Source organism: Agelaius phoeniceus, chromosome 5 (assembly GCF_051311805.1).
Source record: "Agelaius phoeniceus isolate bAgePho1 chromosome 5, bAgePho1.hap1, whole genome shotgun sequence".
Classification (NCBI taxonomy): Eukaryota; Metazoa; Chordata; class Aves; order Passeriformes; family Icteridae; genus Agelaius; species Agelaius phoeniceus.
This window is the reverse complement of record NC_135269.1, coordinates 22763977-22783962: the sequence shown is the minus strand read 5'-3', so window position 1 is coordinate 22783962 and position 19986 is coordinate 22763977. Positions and strand designations below refer to the sequence as shown.

The window sequence follows — 19986 nt, the reverse complement described above, 5'->3', positions numbered from 1 at the left end:
TCAGTATTTTCACACACACACACACACATACACACACACACACACACACACACACACACACACACCCCCCTCGCTTTTTGTGAAAATGTTGACAGCTTTGGAGCTGGCAAGCTGTTAGCATAGCTTTCACAGCCATGCTGGGTGTGATGTGTGACACACCGCGGCAGGAAGTGCTCAGCGTCAGATCTGGCGATAACCGGACCTTTCTTCCAGGAAGACGAGATCATGTGGTTCTGTGTGTGAGTAACGCGGGCTGTGAGTGCCAGAGTCATTACACCCTCAGTGATTTGGGGACCTTTTGGGTTCCCAAGAGCCCTTTGGAAATGTCACACGGGGAGCAGTCACACGCTGTGTTCTCCCCTCCGAGCCCATGAGAGCGTGGCGTGTGGTTCGCAAAGCCGCAGAAACACACCACAGCCGTGTTTGCCAGTACCAGAGGCAAACCAAAGATGAACAACAGCACTGGGTGGAAAATATTGGTGTGGAAAATATCAAGCTAACAGCCACAGGCACGAGTCCTCTCTTTATCTTAAGCCCAGAGACAGCAAAGATAGCTGTCACATCCCTCATCTCCTTTCCAAGATACCTTGTTCATAAATAGATACCACTCTCAGCCTCCTCCCACATCTCTTTTTTTTTTTTTTTCTGTGAAGAAACAGAAAGCAAGGGGTACTTGCAGTAAAAAAATTCCTCTGAAGTCAGATCTGATCAAGGGTTTGGGTCCTTGGTTGATTCAAAAGCCTGTGGTGATAGATGTGGTATGCTTGCTTAGATAGATCAGATTGAGATTCTACATTTTTTGTTCTGCTGAAAACACCAGAAAATTTAGATTCTTCTTTCCAGGAAAATTTAATTCAAAAAAGTAAGGTTTTTGGCATTGAGAAATATCCTCAGATGGGTTCTGACCCACTGTGGCAAGCCCCTCATAGTGTAAACTCAGAAAAGCTATATATGTATACATTTGTGCCTAAAGATGCTGCTTGTCCCTCATTATCTGTGGAAATTCTGGTTCAAAGTAACTTTTAAAAGTGAAACAAGGCCTCAAATCTCTTGATTCTGAAAGCATTCCCAGTCAAACACTACAGCTTTCTACCTACATTGAGTGTTTATCTACTAGAATCCACCATGAGGCAACTACAGCAATGGCCTTTGGTCTTCATGCAGTCCCAGACTAAACCTGGTCCAGTGACAGAGCTGAAAAATATCTATCCCTGCACAGCTGCCAAAACGAGCCCAAGCAAGCCCCGGCCCAAATAAGCTCAACCCCAGGTCGATATCACTGGCTAGAGCTCAGCCCTGGGTCAGGAGCCACCCATTTATTGATAGAGTAACTCTGCTTGCTCTGCTCTAGCTGCGGTGTCTCTGCTTTCTGTGACAAACAAAGGGGCACATACAGACCTGCAGGACTGTAAGCAGAAGGTCATGTGGGAAAAGTAGCTGAGGAGGACCTGGGGCTGGAAGAAAAGCAGATGCTGCAGGGAGGTATGAGTGGCTGTGCAGCTGAGTGTAGGGAGCCCAGTGTCAGGAGAATGGGCAGCGAGAAGTGCAAGAAGACAAGAGGGAGTCTCCGAGGCCGGCACTGAGAGGCACTGTGCTTTGCTTTCATCTGATGAACACTGTGGTAACCAGACCTGGTCTCTGCTGCTGTCTTCCCTCCTTCCAGCCATCTACCCCTGCCAGCCTGCATCTGCTCCATCCCTGTGCTGGGGAGTGCACACCAATGGGACCAGAGAGGGTGGCTAAGAAATGCAGCAGTTGCTCAGCAACTCCCTGTCCCCTGAGGAGGACAACGTAAGCTATCTGCACCAATCTCCTGGGCTGCTCTTCTCTGCACATCTAGAGGTGCTCCTACCTTTACTTTTTCTGGATTTCCCCTGCTCAGCCTGCAGATCTTCTCCCACTTTAAGCCTCCAAACCCTCCATTTCAGAAAAGAAAAAAGCCACTGTGCAGGGTGCGCTGACCCACTGCAGCAGCATGGTGCAGGACAAAGGCCGAGCTGAAGGGACATGCCACCAGGTTATTGATCACTGAGGAGACCTTGAGCTGGGTAAATAGATGTCCTGCTTTGTCCCCCACTCCCTGCAGGTGTGAGTTGGGGTGTGGGCCAGGTCTCACGGGCAGCAGCAGGCTTTAGAGGTAGGTCTGCAGCTCTGGGGGAAACCTCGGTGCCTGCCATCAAATCTACTAACAAAGAGGCTCTTCTGCTGCTTCCTGCCCTCCCTCCCCTGCCCCTCCATCTGCGGTCGTGTGCTTATGCCTGCTGTTTCTGAAGGGATGCTGTGGTAGTGGAGAGGTGCCCTTGCTCTCCTGGACTACCCAGTTTGGCTCCTTGGGGAGTAGAGCCTTCCCAGGGATTGCACAGAAAGGTGCCCCACAAGAAGCAAGGGAGGGCAGCCTGTGCTGGGCCTCTTTGTACCACCTGCTCCTCTGGAAGGGTGTGTTAGAGCAAGTGGATGTGGGACTGCTTGTCTGAGTGTGGATGTTCACCAGGCTGGGTTTGATGTTCTGGAGTGAGTTACCTAGTGCTTAGATTCTGCAAATGCGTTTCCATGTTGCAAGGCAGCCTGGAGGGCTTGGGGCTCCATAACTGGGGGCAGGAGGCTGAAAAGCCCACTCATCCTTATCAGGTGATGCTCAGTGGCACCCACATGGGCTAAAATCTGCATGAGGCCAGCCATCTCTTCCCCCAGCTGTAGCAAGTCCCTCCCATGCACTTCTCTCCTCATGTTCACATGCACCACTGGGAACAAAGATGACTCACAGACAGGACACAAGCATTCCACAAGACCTCTGTGTTCTCCCATGCAGATGCATCCACATCCCTTTTCTCGCCAGCCACAGAAACGCAGAAAACCTTTGAGGGCAGGCATGTACTGTGTGGTGGCAGAGGAAAGGAGGAGGACAGTGGGTGACAAAACCAATATTAATGTGGCTCTTTTGGGCAATGGTATTTCTCACCCTCAGAACGTGGGGCTGACAGAAGAGAAGCAGCCAGGAAGAAGCAAAAGAAGCAATTTGGGGGAGATGAGGGGCAAAGGAAGACAGAAGGCGTCCCCTAGCACAAACAGGTGGTGGTGAAGGGCTGAACATTATTCAGGTGCTCTCTTCTCATTAACTCAGCTATTGAGCCAGTGCCAGCATTGGCTTTGCCTGGGAACACACGGCCTGGTGGGAATGGCAACGTTTGCTTACTTGTAGGGATCAAGATAAAAATGGAACAGCAGGCAAAGTGTAACTTCAGGTTCCCAGGCAGTGGCTGCTTTGTGCAGCTTTTGGTCACATTTCAGGTCACCAATTTTCTTCCACATTGATTTCTAGATCAAAAAAATACCAGTTTTAAAACAACTCCCAGCTGGGAGGACAACACTTTTGTATTCAGAGAAACTCATTGTTGTACTAATTTGCACTTTTGACAGAAGAAAAACCCAGGGAATGCCTTTGAATACCAATGGATTACCAGGAGATGTAGACAAGACGGTGTCCTGGGAGCCTGTCTCCCACTGATTTAGCAGTTTTACTCACATTTACTCTGAGCAAAGTCTTTGATATTTGCACAGTGATCTCTTGGGGCCGTACATCTTGGGAGAGGAGGACAGATTTGGCATAACACCTTCAGAGAGGGTGTAAGGGGAAACAGAAAAACCAGCCTGACCCTGGCATGCTGTGTCACCAGACGCTCCTGATGGAGGCCGAGGAACAGGAGGAAGACTCTAGCTCCCTCTCAAATGACAAATCAGAAACTAACTCACGTCGCTGCCTCCGCTATGTGCCCCTTGGGATAGCCTTTCTTGTGCTGGCTGGAGCTGCTGCAGCAACCTGGTATTTCCTAGGTAAAAATTCACGTTTTTTCTCCCCAGCAGGAGGTGGAGGGGGGGTAGTCAAAGCAATGCCCAGCCCAGAGCACATTAGTGCCTCTGGGTGGCCTTTAGACCGTCACACACTGGGGTAACCCCCTCTTTCCTATGTATCACTAAGGTGACCCAGAAGTGTCTTCTCTTGGCAGACTACAGACCATGGCATCTGGAGCCATCCATCCTGCAGTTCTACTGCGGCAGCCTCCAGGTCCTCAACCACCGCTACTCCCCAGAGCTGGGGCAGGTGGAGTCCAGAGCCTTCTGGGTGGAGTCAGCTAAGCTCCAGAACATGGTGAGGGCACTTTCATCAACAGAGCCAGCCCTGAGGCTGCTCACTGAGTAGGATGAGGAAAGGCTCAGGCACCCCCACCCAAGGGCAGGCTTGGGCAGGCTGTACAGCAAGAGGGATGAAAGGTGGGATCAGGCACTGTAACATTGCCCTGTAGTTACGGGACAACGTTCTTGTTGCAGCTGAAGGAACTGATTCTTGCCACAGAGATGGGTCAGTACTACAACTCCAGCACGGTGTATGCCTTTGGGTGAGTAGCACCTGCAACGTATCTGCTTGTTCCTGTGTAAAGCTTCCAGTAAATTGTACTCTGGTTTCACTGAAATCTGCCCATGACAAACTTCTGCAGACCCTGCCATGACCTCTAAGCTAAGCTGGACAGTCCAGGTTCAGAATTGCTCCAGCATAATAGAGCTGGGGATATTTTGATGCTCCTCTTTGTCCCAGGTCATGATGAAAAGCCAAAACTGAGAAATTTTTCAGAGAGGCAAAAGTTCAAGAGAGTAAAAAAATATAATTGGGAAGAGATTTAAAAAAATTGTCTTGGCATTGTCAATAGAAACCAAGCAGCTGGAAATTAATTTTTCTAATTCAAGAAAGCTATTTTATGGCCTGACTCTAGGCACCAGAAGGGAGAGGCCAGATTGCAGCATGGAAAAGTTATTCCCACCAAGAAGCCTGGACCACCTGGGAACAGGATAACAGTGGAATGGGACAGATGTGGGACTACAGCTTTGCAGGTCATAACAGTAGAACAGGATAGCAGAAAAGATTTCCAGACTGATGGTCATTTGCTTCTGATTTTTTTCCTATGGAAAACCACACCCCTAAAATTGTCCTTTACCTAAGGAGTATTCCAACTTTGACATAATTCCATTTTCAGTTGGGAAAGAAAAGTTTCACTTGCACATCTTCCTCTGGCCTTTTACTGAACAAAGATGTGTTGCAACATCTCCTTGCCCTTCCCCAGCCAATTTTCTCTGCCAGCTGGTTGAACAGAACTTTCCCAGGCACAGTCTCCTGCAGCATTAATGGGTTGAGGTAAGGTATCTGGTCATAAATCATCCACTTGTCACCACTGGGAGATGAGACAGTGAAGTCTTGAGCTTCTCTTTTCAACCCCCTGGTCAGTAGTACCCAAAGGTCATTTCTACCTGAAATGAGATTACTCATTAGACAAGTCTTGATTAATTATCATAATCATTTGAGCTCATACGGTCATGAGTAAAGCCAGATGGCATGGAACGGCTTCTTCCCACAAAGCACTGACTCACACCATGGATATTGCAGCTCTCCTGCCCCACTCAGAGAGGTTCCTCTGGGTCACAACAGCAGAGTTGGAAAATCTACACAGATATGTCTGATTTATGGAGAAATAGTGCGGAGGGTAATTCTCCAGGGTTTGTCTCTCCAGTAATTCTGGAGGTGATGAGCAAGAATATTTTACATGCTATTTCTCTATTAGGGAGGGAGCTCTGACCTTCTTCTTCTGGTTCACCCTCCAAATCCCTGAGAGTCAGCAGAAGGAGGCAACTGCTGAGAGGGTAAACACAGTGCTCCACCAAGAGCTCTCCACCAGCTTCAACAGCTCAGGCAGCCTGTCCTACCAGACGGAGTACATGGTCAACCCAGACTCTCTGGTTCTCCTGGGTAAGTACCAGCTGCTCAGCTGTGGCCTGAGCAGTCAGAAATGCTCCACGATGCAGAAGGTTAGGAGAAAAGGCCAGGAGTCTATTGAAGGAGACAGAGGAAACCTGAAGAGGATGAGGGAAATAGTAAGGATCAGGAGATACAATGTTATGCATTTTTTTCCTGATAGAGAAGAACTGAAGTCTGATTTAAAAAAAAAAAAAATCCTTCCTTTGAAGGATTGAAATTATTGGAGATACACCTGACCATGATCAGATAGGTGATTCTTTTTTCACCCATCAGCTTTGGCTTCTGTAGAGCAAGGTCTTAGACAGGTCATGACTTTGATCAGCTCAGCTTGAAAATACCAAGCACTTAGGTTTGCTACTTTCCTTTGGGAGATTATTCCAGACTGCTTGATAGAGAGAACAAAAGCAACATATCTGAGTCACCACTAAGTCTTCCTCTGAGACAAAACATCATTGTCATTTCAGTTCCTGACATATGATTTTAAGGATTATTTATTGTTGTTCACAGTGAAGGTCACAGCCTGTTTAAAAAGCCACCCATGCAAAACTGCTTCAGAGCAGCTGTTAGGTAAGGGACCAAGGATATGTATGTAATCAATGCATACAAGTCCAATGGAATTTATATTTGATCGATGTAATGAGGCTTAACTTGTCAGCCTTGTCTGATCCCTCTTACAGAGTACCAAATCTCACAGGTTTTAAAATACACTGTGTTTCTTCTCCTCCTCTTGGGACTCCTATTTCCAAGTTTCTTCTTCCCATGAGATGTTCAATCTCCAAGTTGTTTGTTTTGATTTTTTTTTCCCCCAGGCATGCCATCTTGCATTATTCTAAGATGAAGTTTCTTTTATTATATCCTACCCATACTTTCTTTAACTTTTACCCCCACATCCCAATTGTTTTGTGAGTCGTTTTTTGGTGCCTGTAAAGAAAATTTGATTTCCTCTAAATGATTTTCACTCCCTCATCCAGTCCATCATTTTAAGGTCTTAGTCAGAAGATGCATTAGCATCTCATCAAGACATCTCCTCCCACAGTTACCATTAGCTCCTTACTTCTACTTATGATTTGTTTCCAGCATACCAAATCCTATGCTCAGCCAATTTAAATGAACTTTCTTTACAAAGATATCACAAGGAAATACACTAAATCCTTCCAAGTCAGCCCATCTAGCATTTTCCTTTTATTTGTTCACTTCATAATGCAACCCATAAACAAATAAAAATGATGGTGCCATAATTTTAGCTGTTCCCAGTTCCCTCTTATTTGCTTTGCATCTGTTTCACTGTTTTATTCATTTCAGCAAACCACACTTCTTTCTATTTTGGACTTAACACACCAGTTGTAGTTTATCCAGCTCCTTCTGCTTTCCCTAGTCCTTTCTCCCTCCAGTCAGAAGCACAGCCTGATAACTGAGACAAAAGCCAAAAATTTCTTATACTGTTGAGCCAGGGTGACCTCCAGCCAGTGACTTCACCTCTGGTGTCATTTGCCCTGTACAGTCAGAGTGGAGAAACAGCCAGCTAAGAGCAGTCATTAGCACTTCATTGCTTTCTGGCAGACTCTTGCTCAGCTCTAAGCTCTGCCTTGAGACGCAGAGCTGCAAACCATTGACTACTGCAGGAACCTCTCCACCATCTCCAGTGCTTTATTTTTACTAACAGCCACTCAGCCGCTACTTTCCAGTACACTACCTTTCCCCCTTCCCCAAAAATCGTTCAGGACTTGCTGTTCTCTACAGGAACTCGATTTTATTAGCTTCAGATATAGGAGTACTCACTACCAGCTCTGCATAGACTATTCCCTACAGCACATGAGCTTGCCTAGGAGCCTGCCTTATGCCTGCAGGATCCTATTTTCCACAACAACTGTTTTTGCTATGACAAAACCACTCATCCCTCCCCACTGATTTGCTTGGAAGCTACAAATAACCAAAGCCCTGACCTAGGCAAACCCCCAACAACAATCCTCACACCCAGCTGACCTCACAGTGCCTTTTATTTTGGCAATTATTCCCAGTAGCACCTGATCTCTGACTGATTCCAGTTCAGCTGGGAGGCTGGAGAAAAGCCCATCTCTCTTAAAGTGTTATCCACTCTGTGGCCGATTTGCAGAGATTTGTAGCCCCTGATGGTCACTTTCTCTGCAACTCCTTTCTCCAAAGGTGGACTCTGAAAGGATGTTGAGTAGCTCATTGCACAGTGGTCATCAAAAGAGAACTCCTCTCCACCCTCAGTGACTCCCATATTTTTGATTGGGCATTCTTTCAAGTGGGACAGCAGATGGTGAAGGCTCTGGGAAGTGGGGCTGTGCCCTGTGATGTGGCTGGCAGAGGAGGGGAATGACTGCCTGAAGCAGTGCCCAGCCCTCCTGGGAAGGGGAAGAGGTCCTGGAACAGCTCACCAAAATGGGCAAGGAAAAAGACAGAGAAGTCCCTGGTGGGCTGGAAAGCAAGAATTAGGGCTGATGGATATGGGTCGGGGCAGAAAAACTTCTCAGAGAGATGGCCTGGGGAAGGCATGACTGAAACAAGACCCTGAAAGCAGACACAGAGGTACCTGGAGGATGCCCCATGCTGAAGCTGTGAGCTAGTTGCAGAAGGAAGGAAGGGAGTCCTCACCTACCATACTAGGTGATCAGATTATCTTTTTTTTTATCCAGTTTATATTTTTGTTTATCTTCCTTTATATATTTTCTTTCTAACAGAATCCAGTGTGAAAGACATAGTAGTTCTGCAATCCACTCTGGGTAGGCTACCTTCTTTCCTTTTGAGTTCATGACTTTATGGGAGGGATTTTCACTGGGGACAGAAAGCTCCTTGGCCTCCTGGAGTTGTAAATCCTGGGAAGGGGAGAGTAGCAGCAAGGGAGCACCAGTGCTGCTGCTTGGCCAGATCCAAACTACATGACTGCTATGTACTGGATGGCTCTGGGCAGAGATGCCAGCTGCCAGGGGCAATGCAGCCCCTCAGACTTGTCCTGGCCCTAATGAGAACTGTGAAATAGCTGGGTATACTGGCACCACAGTGCTGATTCCAGGCCCCATGCCATGCTGCTGTTGGGGTGGGGGTTTCCTGCGTGGCTCTACATTGGATGTGCCTCATTTGGGAGTCTGTTGTCTTGGCAATGTTTGAAGATGCTTTTAGTAATTTCAGGCAGTGTTGTAAGTTCTCTGTCTGGCAGCTTGTATTAGATATGCTATTAGAAGTTCACCTTTAAGCTGATATTTACTCAAAAATCCTGGTGTGAAAGTCTTCTGAAACCTGGAATTCAGATGAGGGAGATCTAAAGTCAGGAAGAATATGGGGCTGAGAGGAGAAAGAGGTGAAAAAGTAAATAAAGCCAGTGGAAGATAACTGTGCTGTGCTGATATTTAAAGCCTGAGGTAGTGTTAGGTTAACCAAGGAAGGGGGGACAGTTCTTAGAGAAACTGGGGCAATGGTACAAAAGGATCAGTGCCACCACAACATACGTAAAAGTAAACCAAGATCACTGGGATGAGTCAGCCTTACCCTAAAAAAGGGCTTACACTGATATACCAAGTGACAATTCCAGATCTTAATTTCTCTTACAACCACATCTATTTCAGGTTGCTACAGGTACAGCTATGTCCAGGAGGATGATGTCCTAAGTCTGGAGGGCCCTGACTACCTGGCCTCCAGTTGTCTTTGGCACCTCCATGGCCTCAAGGGCTACATGATCAAGCTACGGCTGGAGTGGACCCTGCCTGAGTGCAGGGACCGCCTGGCGATGTACGACGCAGCCGGGCCCCTGGAGAAACACCTCATCACCTCGTAGGTGGCTCCTGAGCAGGGAGAACAGCTGGGGCAGACAGGCAGGATGGCATGACACACCACAGCAGGGGATGGTGTCAGACAACATCAAAGGAGGTTCTCCTTGATGTACAACCCGTCTGTTGTTGCTCAGCTGAAGTCACTGATGTGGGATATGTCTTAAAACCATGCTGCAGAAGCTGCTGCTGTTGGCACTTTGTTTGGTTCAGATAGCACCTTACAACTGCTGTGTGTGGATCACACAGATATCCATTGCCTCTCTTTCTCATTCTTCTCTTTCATTTGTTTACTGCTTGCTTCACTCCCATCCTTTGATCTCTTTCCTCTGAGGATCTATGGCTGCAGCCGGCAGGAGCCCATAGTTGAAGTCCTTTCGTCTGGCCCTGTCATGTCTGTTGTGTGGAAGAAAGCCATGTACAGCTACTATGACCCCTTCATCCTCTCAGCACAGGCGGTGCCGCTCGAAGGTGAGGAAGGCTGGAGGAGAGTGGCTATGGTTACAGGGAGAAGATTGGTTTTCTCCTACAGTATCACAGCTCCTAGAGGTCCTACATCCCTGTTAGGGGCAGAATTCATTCTGGATTGCAGGGGTAGTCAGTAAAAGGCAGGTTACATGGCCTCCCCGGGCTGAGGCTGAGCTGACAGAGAGCAGGCCTTTGAATGTTTGCATTTACAGCTTGTGAAGTGAACATAACTCTGCGGGAGAGCCTGGAGCTGCAGGGGAAGATCGGCACCCCACACTACCCCAGTTACTACTCGCCCAACACGCAGTGCACCTGGCACATGACGGTAAGAACCAGCTCCCACAAGAGCATCCACCCTGTCCCCAAAACCAGGGCAGCACTCTGCACATTGTGGGGGTACAGCCAGGGCTCTCAGTCACATCATCAAGAGAAGCAAGAAGAGGGTGAGTGACAGCCTTCCCAGCCTCCACATAAGGTGTGTTTCTGAAGGGGAAGAAGTCTAATATTGCATGCCAGCACAGAGATGCTGTAGCTGAGGAGGAATCTGAAATCTGATCTCCAGAGGGGTTCTTCAAAACAGAACTAGATTGATAGGAATTGATAAGAATTGCCAGGCTTTGATATCAGCAGCAGAGCCACCGTGGGGTGTGGCATGGCTCCAGTTTAGAGGGTGCTTCTTTCTGACTGCAGTGTGGTCAGAGACATCTGGCCTTCACATTTGCTCTGCTCATGCCTGACTTACAGAGCGTGCTGTAACACTCCCAGGAGCCATCTGCCCTCTGCCCCCCACCCTGCACCCCCTTGTCTGCAGGTCCCATCCCTCGACTATGGGGTCACCCTCTGGTTCGACGCCTATGCGCTCAGCAGACAGAAGCACGACCTGCCCTGTACCCAAGGCCAGTGGATCATTCAGAACAGAAGGTGTGTGGTGGGGTCCTGGTTTCTGTCTCTCACTTCCCACCTGGGATAAGACAGGGATTAAACCTCTGCAGTTTCCCTGCTCACTTCAGCCACCATATGTGAGGAAGAAGGACCATACACTGAGCTGCACTCAGTGACCACTCTTTGTGCTGGTGCCTCCTTCTTTTCTGCTAATCTTGTTCACTCTCTCCCCAGTGAACACATTTCTCACAGATTTGCTTCAAGCTACCAACCTGCTTTCTCTGTCTTGCTGTTCGCATCAGGCTTCTTAGTTTTCTCCTGTGTGTGTAACCTTGGTGTCCTCCCACATCTCCTGTGTTTGCAAATCTGCCTGTCACCACCTCTGCAATATTATCTGTGTGTGCCATTGCCTTGCAGCCACCTCCGTACAGATCTTCCCCTTAGCTCCATATCCTCCTGCTTTGACTGCAGCCATTTCCCCTGCAGGACTTCCCACAAATAGCATCCATATGTAGCTGGGGCTACTGCTCACCACTGCCCAGGTGAAAAGGATGGAGACCTGTTGTGCTCCCATCTCCTCAAAGCTGGCCCTGAGACAGATGGACCTATAGCTTTTGGTTTTCCTCCCACTTATTGCAAAATTGCCTGTTTCCCTCCTAAACCTCCCCCAATCCACCTCATTAGTGCCTTCTCCATTGTTCCTGTAGGGGTAACTTCTCTTCCTAGGAAGGATCTGATCTAGAAGTTATGTTACCCTGGCTTAGGATTTCCACTTTTTCTCTCCCTGCCTCCCTCTCTTAAACTGTCAGTGCCACAGTTTCTACAACACGGCTTCTTCAGGAAGATTACGAAGGAGAATCTCCTTACGCTATAAGAACTGAACTGCTTTGCATGGCCTGATCTCAGTGCTTTCCAGAAAGCAGGAAATGTCCAAAGACAGGAGGGTCCCTCTGGACTCTGTATCTCATGCATACTGAAAGCATTTTGTATTCCTGGTTTGCCCACAGCACCCAATCCGAGTGACCCATTCCCACCCCAGCCCCACCCAGCCCCCTTGCCCTGCTTTGTCCCTGCCTCCCTGTCCAACCCACCTTGCCTGTGTTTGCCCCTCAGGTTGTGTGGCCTGCGGACCCTGCAAGCCTACGCTGAGCGGATCCCAGTCACATCTTCTGCTGACATCGCCATCACCTTCACCTCGCAGATCTCCTTAACCGGCCCTGGTGTACAGGCAGCTTACAGCCTGTACAAGCAATCTGACCGTAAGCTTAGCTTCTTCCCTGCTCCTTTGTGGGGATCCAGCAGCCCCTCTGCACTTGGCTTGTGCTGGGAGAAACACAAGGCACAGCCCAGGAGCCCTAGGTGCCATCCACCCTTCAGGAAGATCCTCACAAATAAGTGATGCACCAGTGATCCCCCCAAAAGAAGAGGCAGTTATGTGCAAAGCTGTTTCTGCATATGTGGCCCTGCCTCTTGTGGCCAGAGCATCCATGCAACAAAACCAAAGGTCACAAAATTGCCTAAAATCTTACCCTCAAGTCAACATCACAGACTGGCCTTGAAAATTCAATGAGAAAGCACCTCTGCTTGAAGCAACATTTGTTTTGATTACAAGATCTCTTAGAGAGAGCTGTTTCCTGCTCACCTTGGAATCCGTGCAAACAAGAGACGAATAAAACCGCACACAAATACACACATATGCAAATGCCACCCACAGTCTGTCTTTCCAAGGTTTCACCATCTCCCTCCTAAAGGGTGCCAGTAATGCACACCAGTCCCTGAATATGTGCACCTGTCAACGTGTCTAACAACAACCCCTTCAAGGTCCCACGTAAGTTTTGATAGTAACTCCAAAGAGCCTGTTTCAGCTTTCCCGGGCCTTCAGGAGACATGAAACAGCCATGATCCTGACGTATGGTGTGCCAGACAGATGGCTGTCCTGGATATTGCCCATTGGTACCATGCAAAACAGTGAAAGCCCTCTTTCCCCTGGTGTATATCCTGGCTCCATATGTCCCTGTTAAGAGCAGATGACATGGCAGATTTTGGGGAGTACAGTACACTGCAGCAGCACTCTTGTGGTCAGGAGGGTGTACAGTTCCACCGTTTCAAGCCATGGTGCTCTGCTGCCAGGAGGTTTTCAGTCATTGGGGACTAATTACTCTCTTTTGGTTTCACAGCCTGTCCTGGGGAGTTTCTGTGTTTGGTGAACGGTTTGTGTGTCCCAGCCTGTGACGGGATCAAAGATTGCCCCAATGGGCTGGATGAGAGAAACTGTGGTGAGTGATTTCTTCTCCTTGCTAGTCCCTGGTCTCAGCAAGACACAGTCCCTTGTTCCTCCAAAGGCAGGGAGACATGGAGAGATTTGGGTGGCCAAGGCACAGCCCTGTACCTCAACTTTAGGAACTTAAACCTCTGTGCCCTTAGAAGTCTCATCCCACTGCTATATGGCTTTAGCCTGCTCTGGAAAGAGCAGTAATGCTTCTGGCTCCTGTCACAGTACAGCCTTCCTGAGAGAGTCCCCTGGGAGCAAGAGCACCAAGAGTTCCAGGCAGCCTGAAAGAAGCCCCCTACCCAAGCTGTCCCCCACCTTGTCCTGCTTTCCTCCCTCCCAGGGTCTACAACCAACCTCAGCCCTGGCCTACAGCCTTCTCTGCTGTCACACCCCTCAGCATCCCCCTCCCTGCTCTCACCTCCCCTAGCCCACCTGCTGCCCTTCTTTCTCCGTTTTCCCCCCCAGCCATTTGTGACACTTCATCTGTACAGATCCTCGCTCATATTTTGCCCCAGTTTGGGAGCATCAAAGTCCTTGATCAGCCTCAATCAGTTCTTCATGCCAAAAGCAGTTAGTGCTGATTCATGCTCCACTCTTAGCCTCTCAGAACTCCTGCAAGGCCCCATTCTCATAGGAACAGCAATTCAGGCTTAGACATGGCACCTAATTAATCTATTCTCTCACCTCTGGTGTGATGGGGGGCTCATCTTATTGCTGCCACCACTAACTTTTCATTAGTTGTTTCCTATAGATGCTTCTTTCACAGATAAAGAGCCCTGAACCACTGGAGAGAGTGGCCAGAGGAAGCTGCAGGAAAAGTCTAAAGGAAGGAAAAATCTTTCTAAAGAAGCTTTAATTCAGTGCTAGAAATGTGAGAGCTCACATAAGATTGCCAAAGTTGGGTTTTGTATTGTCTGCAGTGTTGCTGACAATGTGCTCTGTCCCATCATCCAGCTGTCTGACATCAGGGTTTGCATGCTTCCCTCCTGTAGACATGGATACATTTCCATCCTTATGAAAATCTAATCTTTTCTTGAATCCCAGTATCTCCTTGGCCCCAGGGATATCATGTCATTCAGTTCCACAGGTTGACACAGACCAAGACTGACAGAAACCCTACACTCTGTGTTTTCCAATATTATTTCTATTTGAAAAAGAAAATAGAAACATTATTATTTCCTTCCATTCTTATTCTCTTGCCACTAGTGCCTCTCTGATTATTCACTCTATGTTGGTATGGAACAATCCCTGTCTTTAAAATCAAAGTTTGAGTTGCCTCAGACCTTTTTGTACCTTTAGTCATCTAGAAGCTTCACACTATTGATGAAAAAATTATAGTAATTGCAGTAAGAAAATGGTACACACAAACAGAACAAGATCTTGCTATGGAAATCTGTGGACAGAAGTCAAACTCTGTGGTGGGCAGGCAGCTTAGACCCATCTCCATCCTCCAGTGTCCACCAGGGCTCATGGACATTCTGGAATCCTGTGTTGTTCAGGACTCAGCTGCAAGGGGAAGTGCTGGTTTGTGTGGAACAGTGACCCATGAGCTGGGGTTGACAGCAAGGCAGGAGGAACAGTGACCTCACCAGACAGGATGCAGTCCTACAAAACCCTAACAAGGCAAGCAGACCAGGACTGGTGGTGGTAACTGAAGAGTCCATGGACCTCAAGACAAGTACATAGTGCTGAGGTGGGTCTGAGGCCAAGACAAGAAAAGTTAAGTCAGCAACAATGAAGTGTAAGACAGGGTGCAGGCATAACTAGAATGCAGATCAGGCAAAAGCTACACAGCTGCACTAAACCAGAGCTGGTCTCAAGCACAGCCTATGAGGTGGGGGTAGAGGCTGCAGAGACTGCAGGACTTATGACCCTGACCTCACACCTTGTCTGCCTGATTCCCACATGCTTCCCTCCTGTGCAGTGTGCCCTGCAAAGTTCCAGTGCCATGAGGACAGCACTTGCATCGAGTTCAGCAGGGTCTGCAACCAGCAGCTGGACTGTGTCAACGGGAGTGATGAGGAGCACTGCAGTGGAGGTAGGGAGGGGACAGTGCTGGGATGACAAATGCCCACCCCTGTGTTCAAACCAAGGCTGTCTGTAGAGTACTTCCCACATGTGACATAAGGGCACCATTGGGGAGTTAGCTCGTCCAGCCTCCTCACAACACTTGTGAGCTGTTTGTCTGTTCAGGAAATTCCCTGTCATCATTTATGGAGTTCCCCCAAGCTCTTCTGCTGCCCTTTCTTCTCATTTAAAGGACTTCAGGCTGTATCTACAACCAGCTGCCCTCTCTCAGTCTTGGCTTCCCTTCCTTTTTGCAGGGGTCCCCTGTGGTCCTTTCACCTACCGCTGTGAAGATGGGACTTGTGTGAAGAAACCCAACCCGCTGTGTGACACCACTGCAGACTGCAAGGACCTGTCTGATGAGAATCACTGTGGTGAGGAAATGATCAGCCACACGTCAGCCAGGCAGGTTCAGGATGACACGTAGCTGCAAGTTGCCCCATTTTCTCCCACCACCCAGAAGAAGCAGCCACCCTCCCTTGTTCCACCACCTCAGTCCCACAGTACCAGTGTGCCTGCTCCACCCTGCAGTGGCAGGGACAGCAGCAACAAGCCAGCTCTGCGCTGAGTGTGAGCAAGCTCTTGCTCTTTGGACAGCCGCTCCCTGCCTCCTTCAGGCAGAGGCATCAGGCCAGACAGACATGCCTGACAGGCCAGATTCAACCTACAGGCTGCCTGTTTGACCACTCTGTCAGCTAATATGTCATTGTTCAAGGCTCCAGCCAGGAAAATCACCCACATCTGCATGGCCACTGGCAGGGAGAGAGTTAATATTTTGATTTCCCTACTTGTTTTTTTTTCTGGAGCCTCAGGAGGCAGTGAAGGAGAATGACAGGGAGGGTTTCCTGACAGCACAGCAGTTAGCACAGTCAGCATGCTACCCCAAAGGCATCCCCAGGCTGCAGCTGGAGGTGGGGAATGCTGGGAGGGAGTGCTCACTAGACCTGTCCTGGGCAGTACATAAAGCATGTGCTGGCTGGGTAAGACAAGCAATTAGAGGTCAAACTCTTCAGTTAACTAAGTAGGAATGGAAGGGCAGGCATAGTGTTTCATGTTCCCTTCCTTCCCTAAGTACCTGCTGTGTCTCCTCCTCAGACTGTGGGATGCAAGCCCCTCTCAGCAGGATTGTGGGTGGTATGAATTCTGTGGAAGGGGAATGGCCGTGGCAGGCCAGCCTGCAAGTTCGGGGCCGGCACATTTGTGGGGGAACACTCATTGCTGACCGCTGGGTGGTCTCAGCCGCGCACTGCTTCCAGGATGAGAGGTAAACGGAGAGGGGAGGTGCTGGTAGAAAGATTTGCATTGCTTTCCACGTCATGCATGATGGGAGACTATTCTGACTGATGAAAATATCATGGGGCAGCTGCACTCCTCCTCTGGCACCTCAGCCATGCTTCTCCATGGCTTGGAACCAAAGAAAGGGGTATGGATATATGCAGTATTATCTGGTGGTGCATGCAGAGGAAAAGGGGCAATGCTGAGATTCGCAGAGCAGCTTCCAGGGGGCAGTGATAGCGGAAGATGCTGCACAGCTCCACCTTTGTTTTGGCTCTGTGTTGTCCCCACGCTGTCACAATGATGGGGATATCAGCATGTGCTAGGATGGGGATAGCATTACCTGCAAAGTGTGCCCTTTGGGTCCCATGCTCCTCTGCTGCATCCTACAGGCTGGCCTCCCCCTCCATCTGGACCGTTTACTTGGGTAAATACTTGCAAAATGCCACCGGCCACACAGAGGTGTCCTTCAAGGTTATCCATCTCTTTCTTCACCCTTATTATGAGGAGGACAGCCATGATTATGATGTGGCCCTGCTCCAGCTGGATCATCCTGTGATCATCTCACCCTTAATCCAGCCCATCTGCTTGCCTGCTCCATCTCACATCTTTGAGCCTGGCCTTCTTTGCTGGATCACTGGCTGGGGAGCCCTCAAGGAAGGAGGTAGGTTCAAGGTCTCTTGGTGGCCTACTGCAGCAGTGCTGAGGCAGAAACATAGGTTCAGATGGGTCATAGGCACAACAGGCTTCTGTTCATCCCAAAACATTGTGCCTCCTTCACTCCTTCTGATTTTGGGTAATAGGTTGACCAAAGTTACCTGTTGAGTGCCCTGAAACCTCATGTGGTGAGGCAGGCATGGCAGTCTGGTAATCTGTATGGGAACAGTGTGTGTTTCCTCATTCAAAGACTAGAATAGTCCTTCTGGTCAGTTTAGTGCCTTCACCCACTTACAGACTTATTCCAGCTGCTTCCCAATTGGAAACACTCAGGAGACTATACAGAACTGGACACTCCTGGTTTGTACTCTTAGACAGAAGAGCTTAACATCCCTTTCAGTGAGAAACAAACCCAAGACTCTGACAACCCAGAGGTTTCCCCAAAGCAGAATACTCCTTGTCCCAAAAGCTGAAGTACCCACAACATATGCCTGTAGGGAAAGGAATGAAGGGGCATTTTATGCCTTCCACCCAGAAAAAGTGCTCTGCTCAAAGTCAGAGACTGTGATGCCAGTGGAGAGCGGAACAGAAATTCCAATGGCAGGTTTCAGCATGCAGTGAGGTAGCCATGGTCTAGGGGAAGTTCCACCATAGCTCACCTGTGCTAATTTTGGTGCTCTACTTTTCAGGGCATATCAGCAATGTTCTGCAGAAGGTGGACGTGCAGCTCATCCAGCAGAACATCTGCAGTGAGGCTTATCACTACATGATTACTCCCAGGATGCTGTGTGCTGGGTACTACCAGGGCGAGAAGGATGCTTGCCAGGTGACACAGGAGTTGTGGGATCAGGGTTGACTACCAAAGGTGGGATGTGTCCCAGGTCTCACAAATGCAATGCACAGCCTGAAATGAGGGGGAAAAGACCATATAAGGTCACTCTCCCAACACTTCCTCTGATCTAAGCAGCCAACAACAGCTCTCATGACCACTTCTTCCCAGCATCTTTCCCTTAGGATCCAAATACAGTTAAATTACCCTTTTCTCATTTCAGCCCATTCTCCACTCTACCTCCTACTTCCAAGTCAGGTGACTACATCAGTCTCTTACACCCTCAGCCTCTTTAGCACCTGTCATACACAATAACCTGTGTGCTCTTTCATTACTATTAATCTCAAGGAATTCCTCTCTGCCACCCTTCATGGAATCCAGTTAAATTCCAACAATCATCCTTGCCTGTCACATCCTTGGAAATGCCATGTGGGCCAGGAGGCATCAGAAGAGCAATCAGCTTTTTGGGCTGAGGGGGAGGAATTTGCATGATGAAGGAATAACTGCGTCAGATGTTTGCACTGGAGACTGTTTTTGACATCTTTTTAAAGTACAAGGAATGTTACAGATGTCCCAGGCATGAGTTGAGGGGATACAGGGATCTGTATACAGAGGGGCTCAAAGACAACCTAATCAGGCAGCAGCAGAAGCTGGTGGATCACCACCACTTGATTTTACTTTTCTTTTTTCTAGGGTGATTCTGGAGGTCCACTGGCCTGCAAAGAACCCAGTGGCAGATGGTTTCTGGCTGGTTTGGTCAGCTGGGGAATGGGATGTGCACGTGCAAATCACTATGGAGTATACACCAGGATCACTCAAGTGCTGGGCTGGATGAACCAAACCATGAGCTGACAAAAGTGCATCTCTGTCTTCTCCCCATCACACCTACACTCACATGGCACTCATTCCTGATCTTGCTCACTTGTCTCCCAAAGAAAGAGAATGTGGGATGCTGTCAGACCCAGGATGCTCTTCTGAACTAGGTAAAAAAAGGCTGCTGCAGGGATTGTGGAGAAAAGCAGGCAGACCCCTGCTTTTTTTTTTTTTTTCTCCCTTAGTGCTTCCCAGGGAGCATCCCAAGAGGTTTTTAGGCCATCCATCCAAAAGCAGGGAGAAGGGAGGCAGGTGGGGGAGTTTGGGGCAATGACACACAGCAATAGGCCCAAGCTGATGGTTTCTGAGAAGAGGAATAAGGGGATTTGAACTTTCCATGAACCATGTGATTCAGCCACAGTCTTATGCTGGAACATTTGCTGAAAGAAAATGTGACTGATGTAGTTAGAGATTCCAGTAACTGTGAAATCAATCTGCCTCCCTCTTCCTTCCTGCTGCTTATCCTTCATCTCCCTTCCCCTCCCATCACTCCTCCTCTTCCATCTCCCTAATTGCTTCTTTTCTTAGCTGGCGTGTGCTGCTCAGTGTGCTGTTCAGCTCAGCCAGCCAACTCTTCACGTCTCACTGACTCCCAGGCATGAGCCCAGCATCGCACCCCCGAGCACGTGTCCTGCCTCCCTGCTGGAGCAGCACCCAGCCTCCACTGCTGCACTTCCCCCAGTAAAAATGCTGGAGCAGACTCCCATCCCCTTCCTTCAGCCCTTCTAAATACCTTTAACATCAGGGCATCTCAACCTCTCCCATCTCCTATCTCAGGTAATGCAGGAGATGAAGGAGAAGGCTTCAGGGCACAGGGCTTAAACTGCAACTGCTGCTGGTTTGGTTTTCAAACTAAAGATACACGTGTGGGTATGTGTCTGTGTGTGTACATAATTGGCCACTCTCTGGAATTATAAATAAAATTAATTTGAGGATTTTTTTGGCTCTAGTTTGCCTCACTCTGCTAAAAATTATCTTGAGGTTTGTATATTTTTGACCAAACTCCAGTCCTGGCACTGGCAACTGGCAAAAGGTTCCACACCCCTGCCCACCCCCCGCCATCAGATGTCCC

At 48.7% G+C, this 19986-nt stretch overlaps 1 protein-coding gene across 1 annotated transcript; it reads left to right on the top strand.

Moving 5' to 3' along the window:
* Positions 1–3432: 3432 nt before the first annotated feature.
* On the top strand, positions 3433–19851 carry TMPRSS6 (transmembrane serine protease 6). Its single transcript, XM_054632033.2, has 17 exons — positions 3433–3831; positions 4005–4147; positions 4327–4394; positions 5610–5794; positions 8509–8550; positions 9391–9595; positions 9926–10062; positions 10272–10384; positions 10871–10980; positions 12055–12200; positions 13119–13217; positions 15138–15251; positions 15538–15654; positions 16376–16544; positions 16948–17219; positions 17902–18038; positions 18735–19851. The coding sequence occupies exons 1-17, from the start codon at positions 3660–3662 to the stop codon at positions 18891–18893; spliced, it is 2388 nt and encodes a 795-aa protein (XP_054488008.2). The 5' UTR covers positions 3433–3659; the 3' UTR covers positions 18894–19851.
* Positions 19852–19986: the final 135 nt, after the last annotated feature.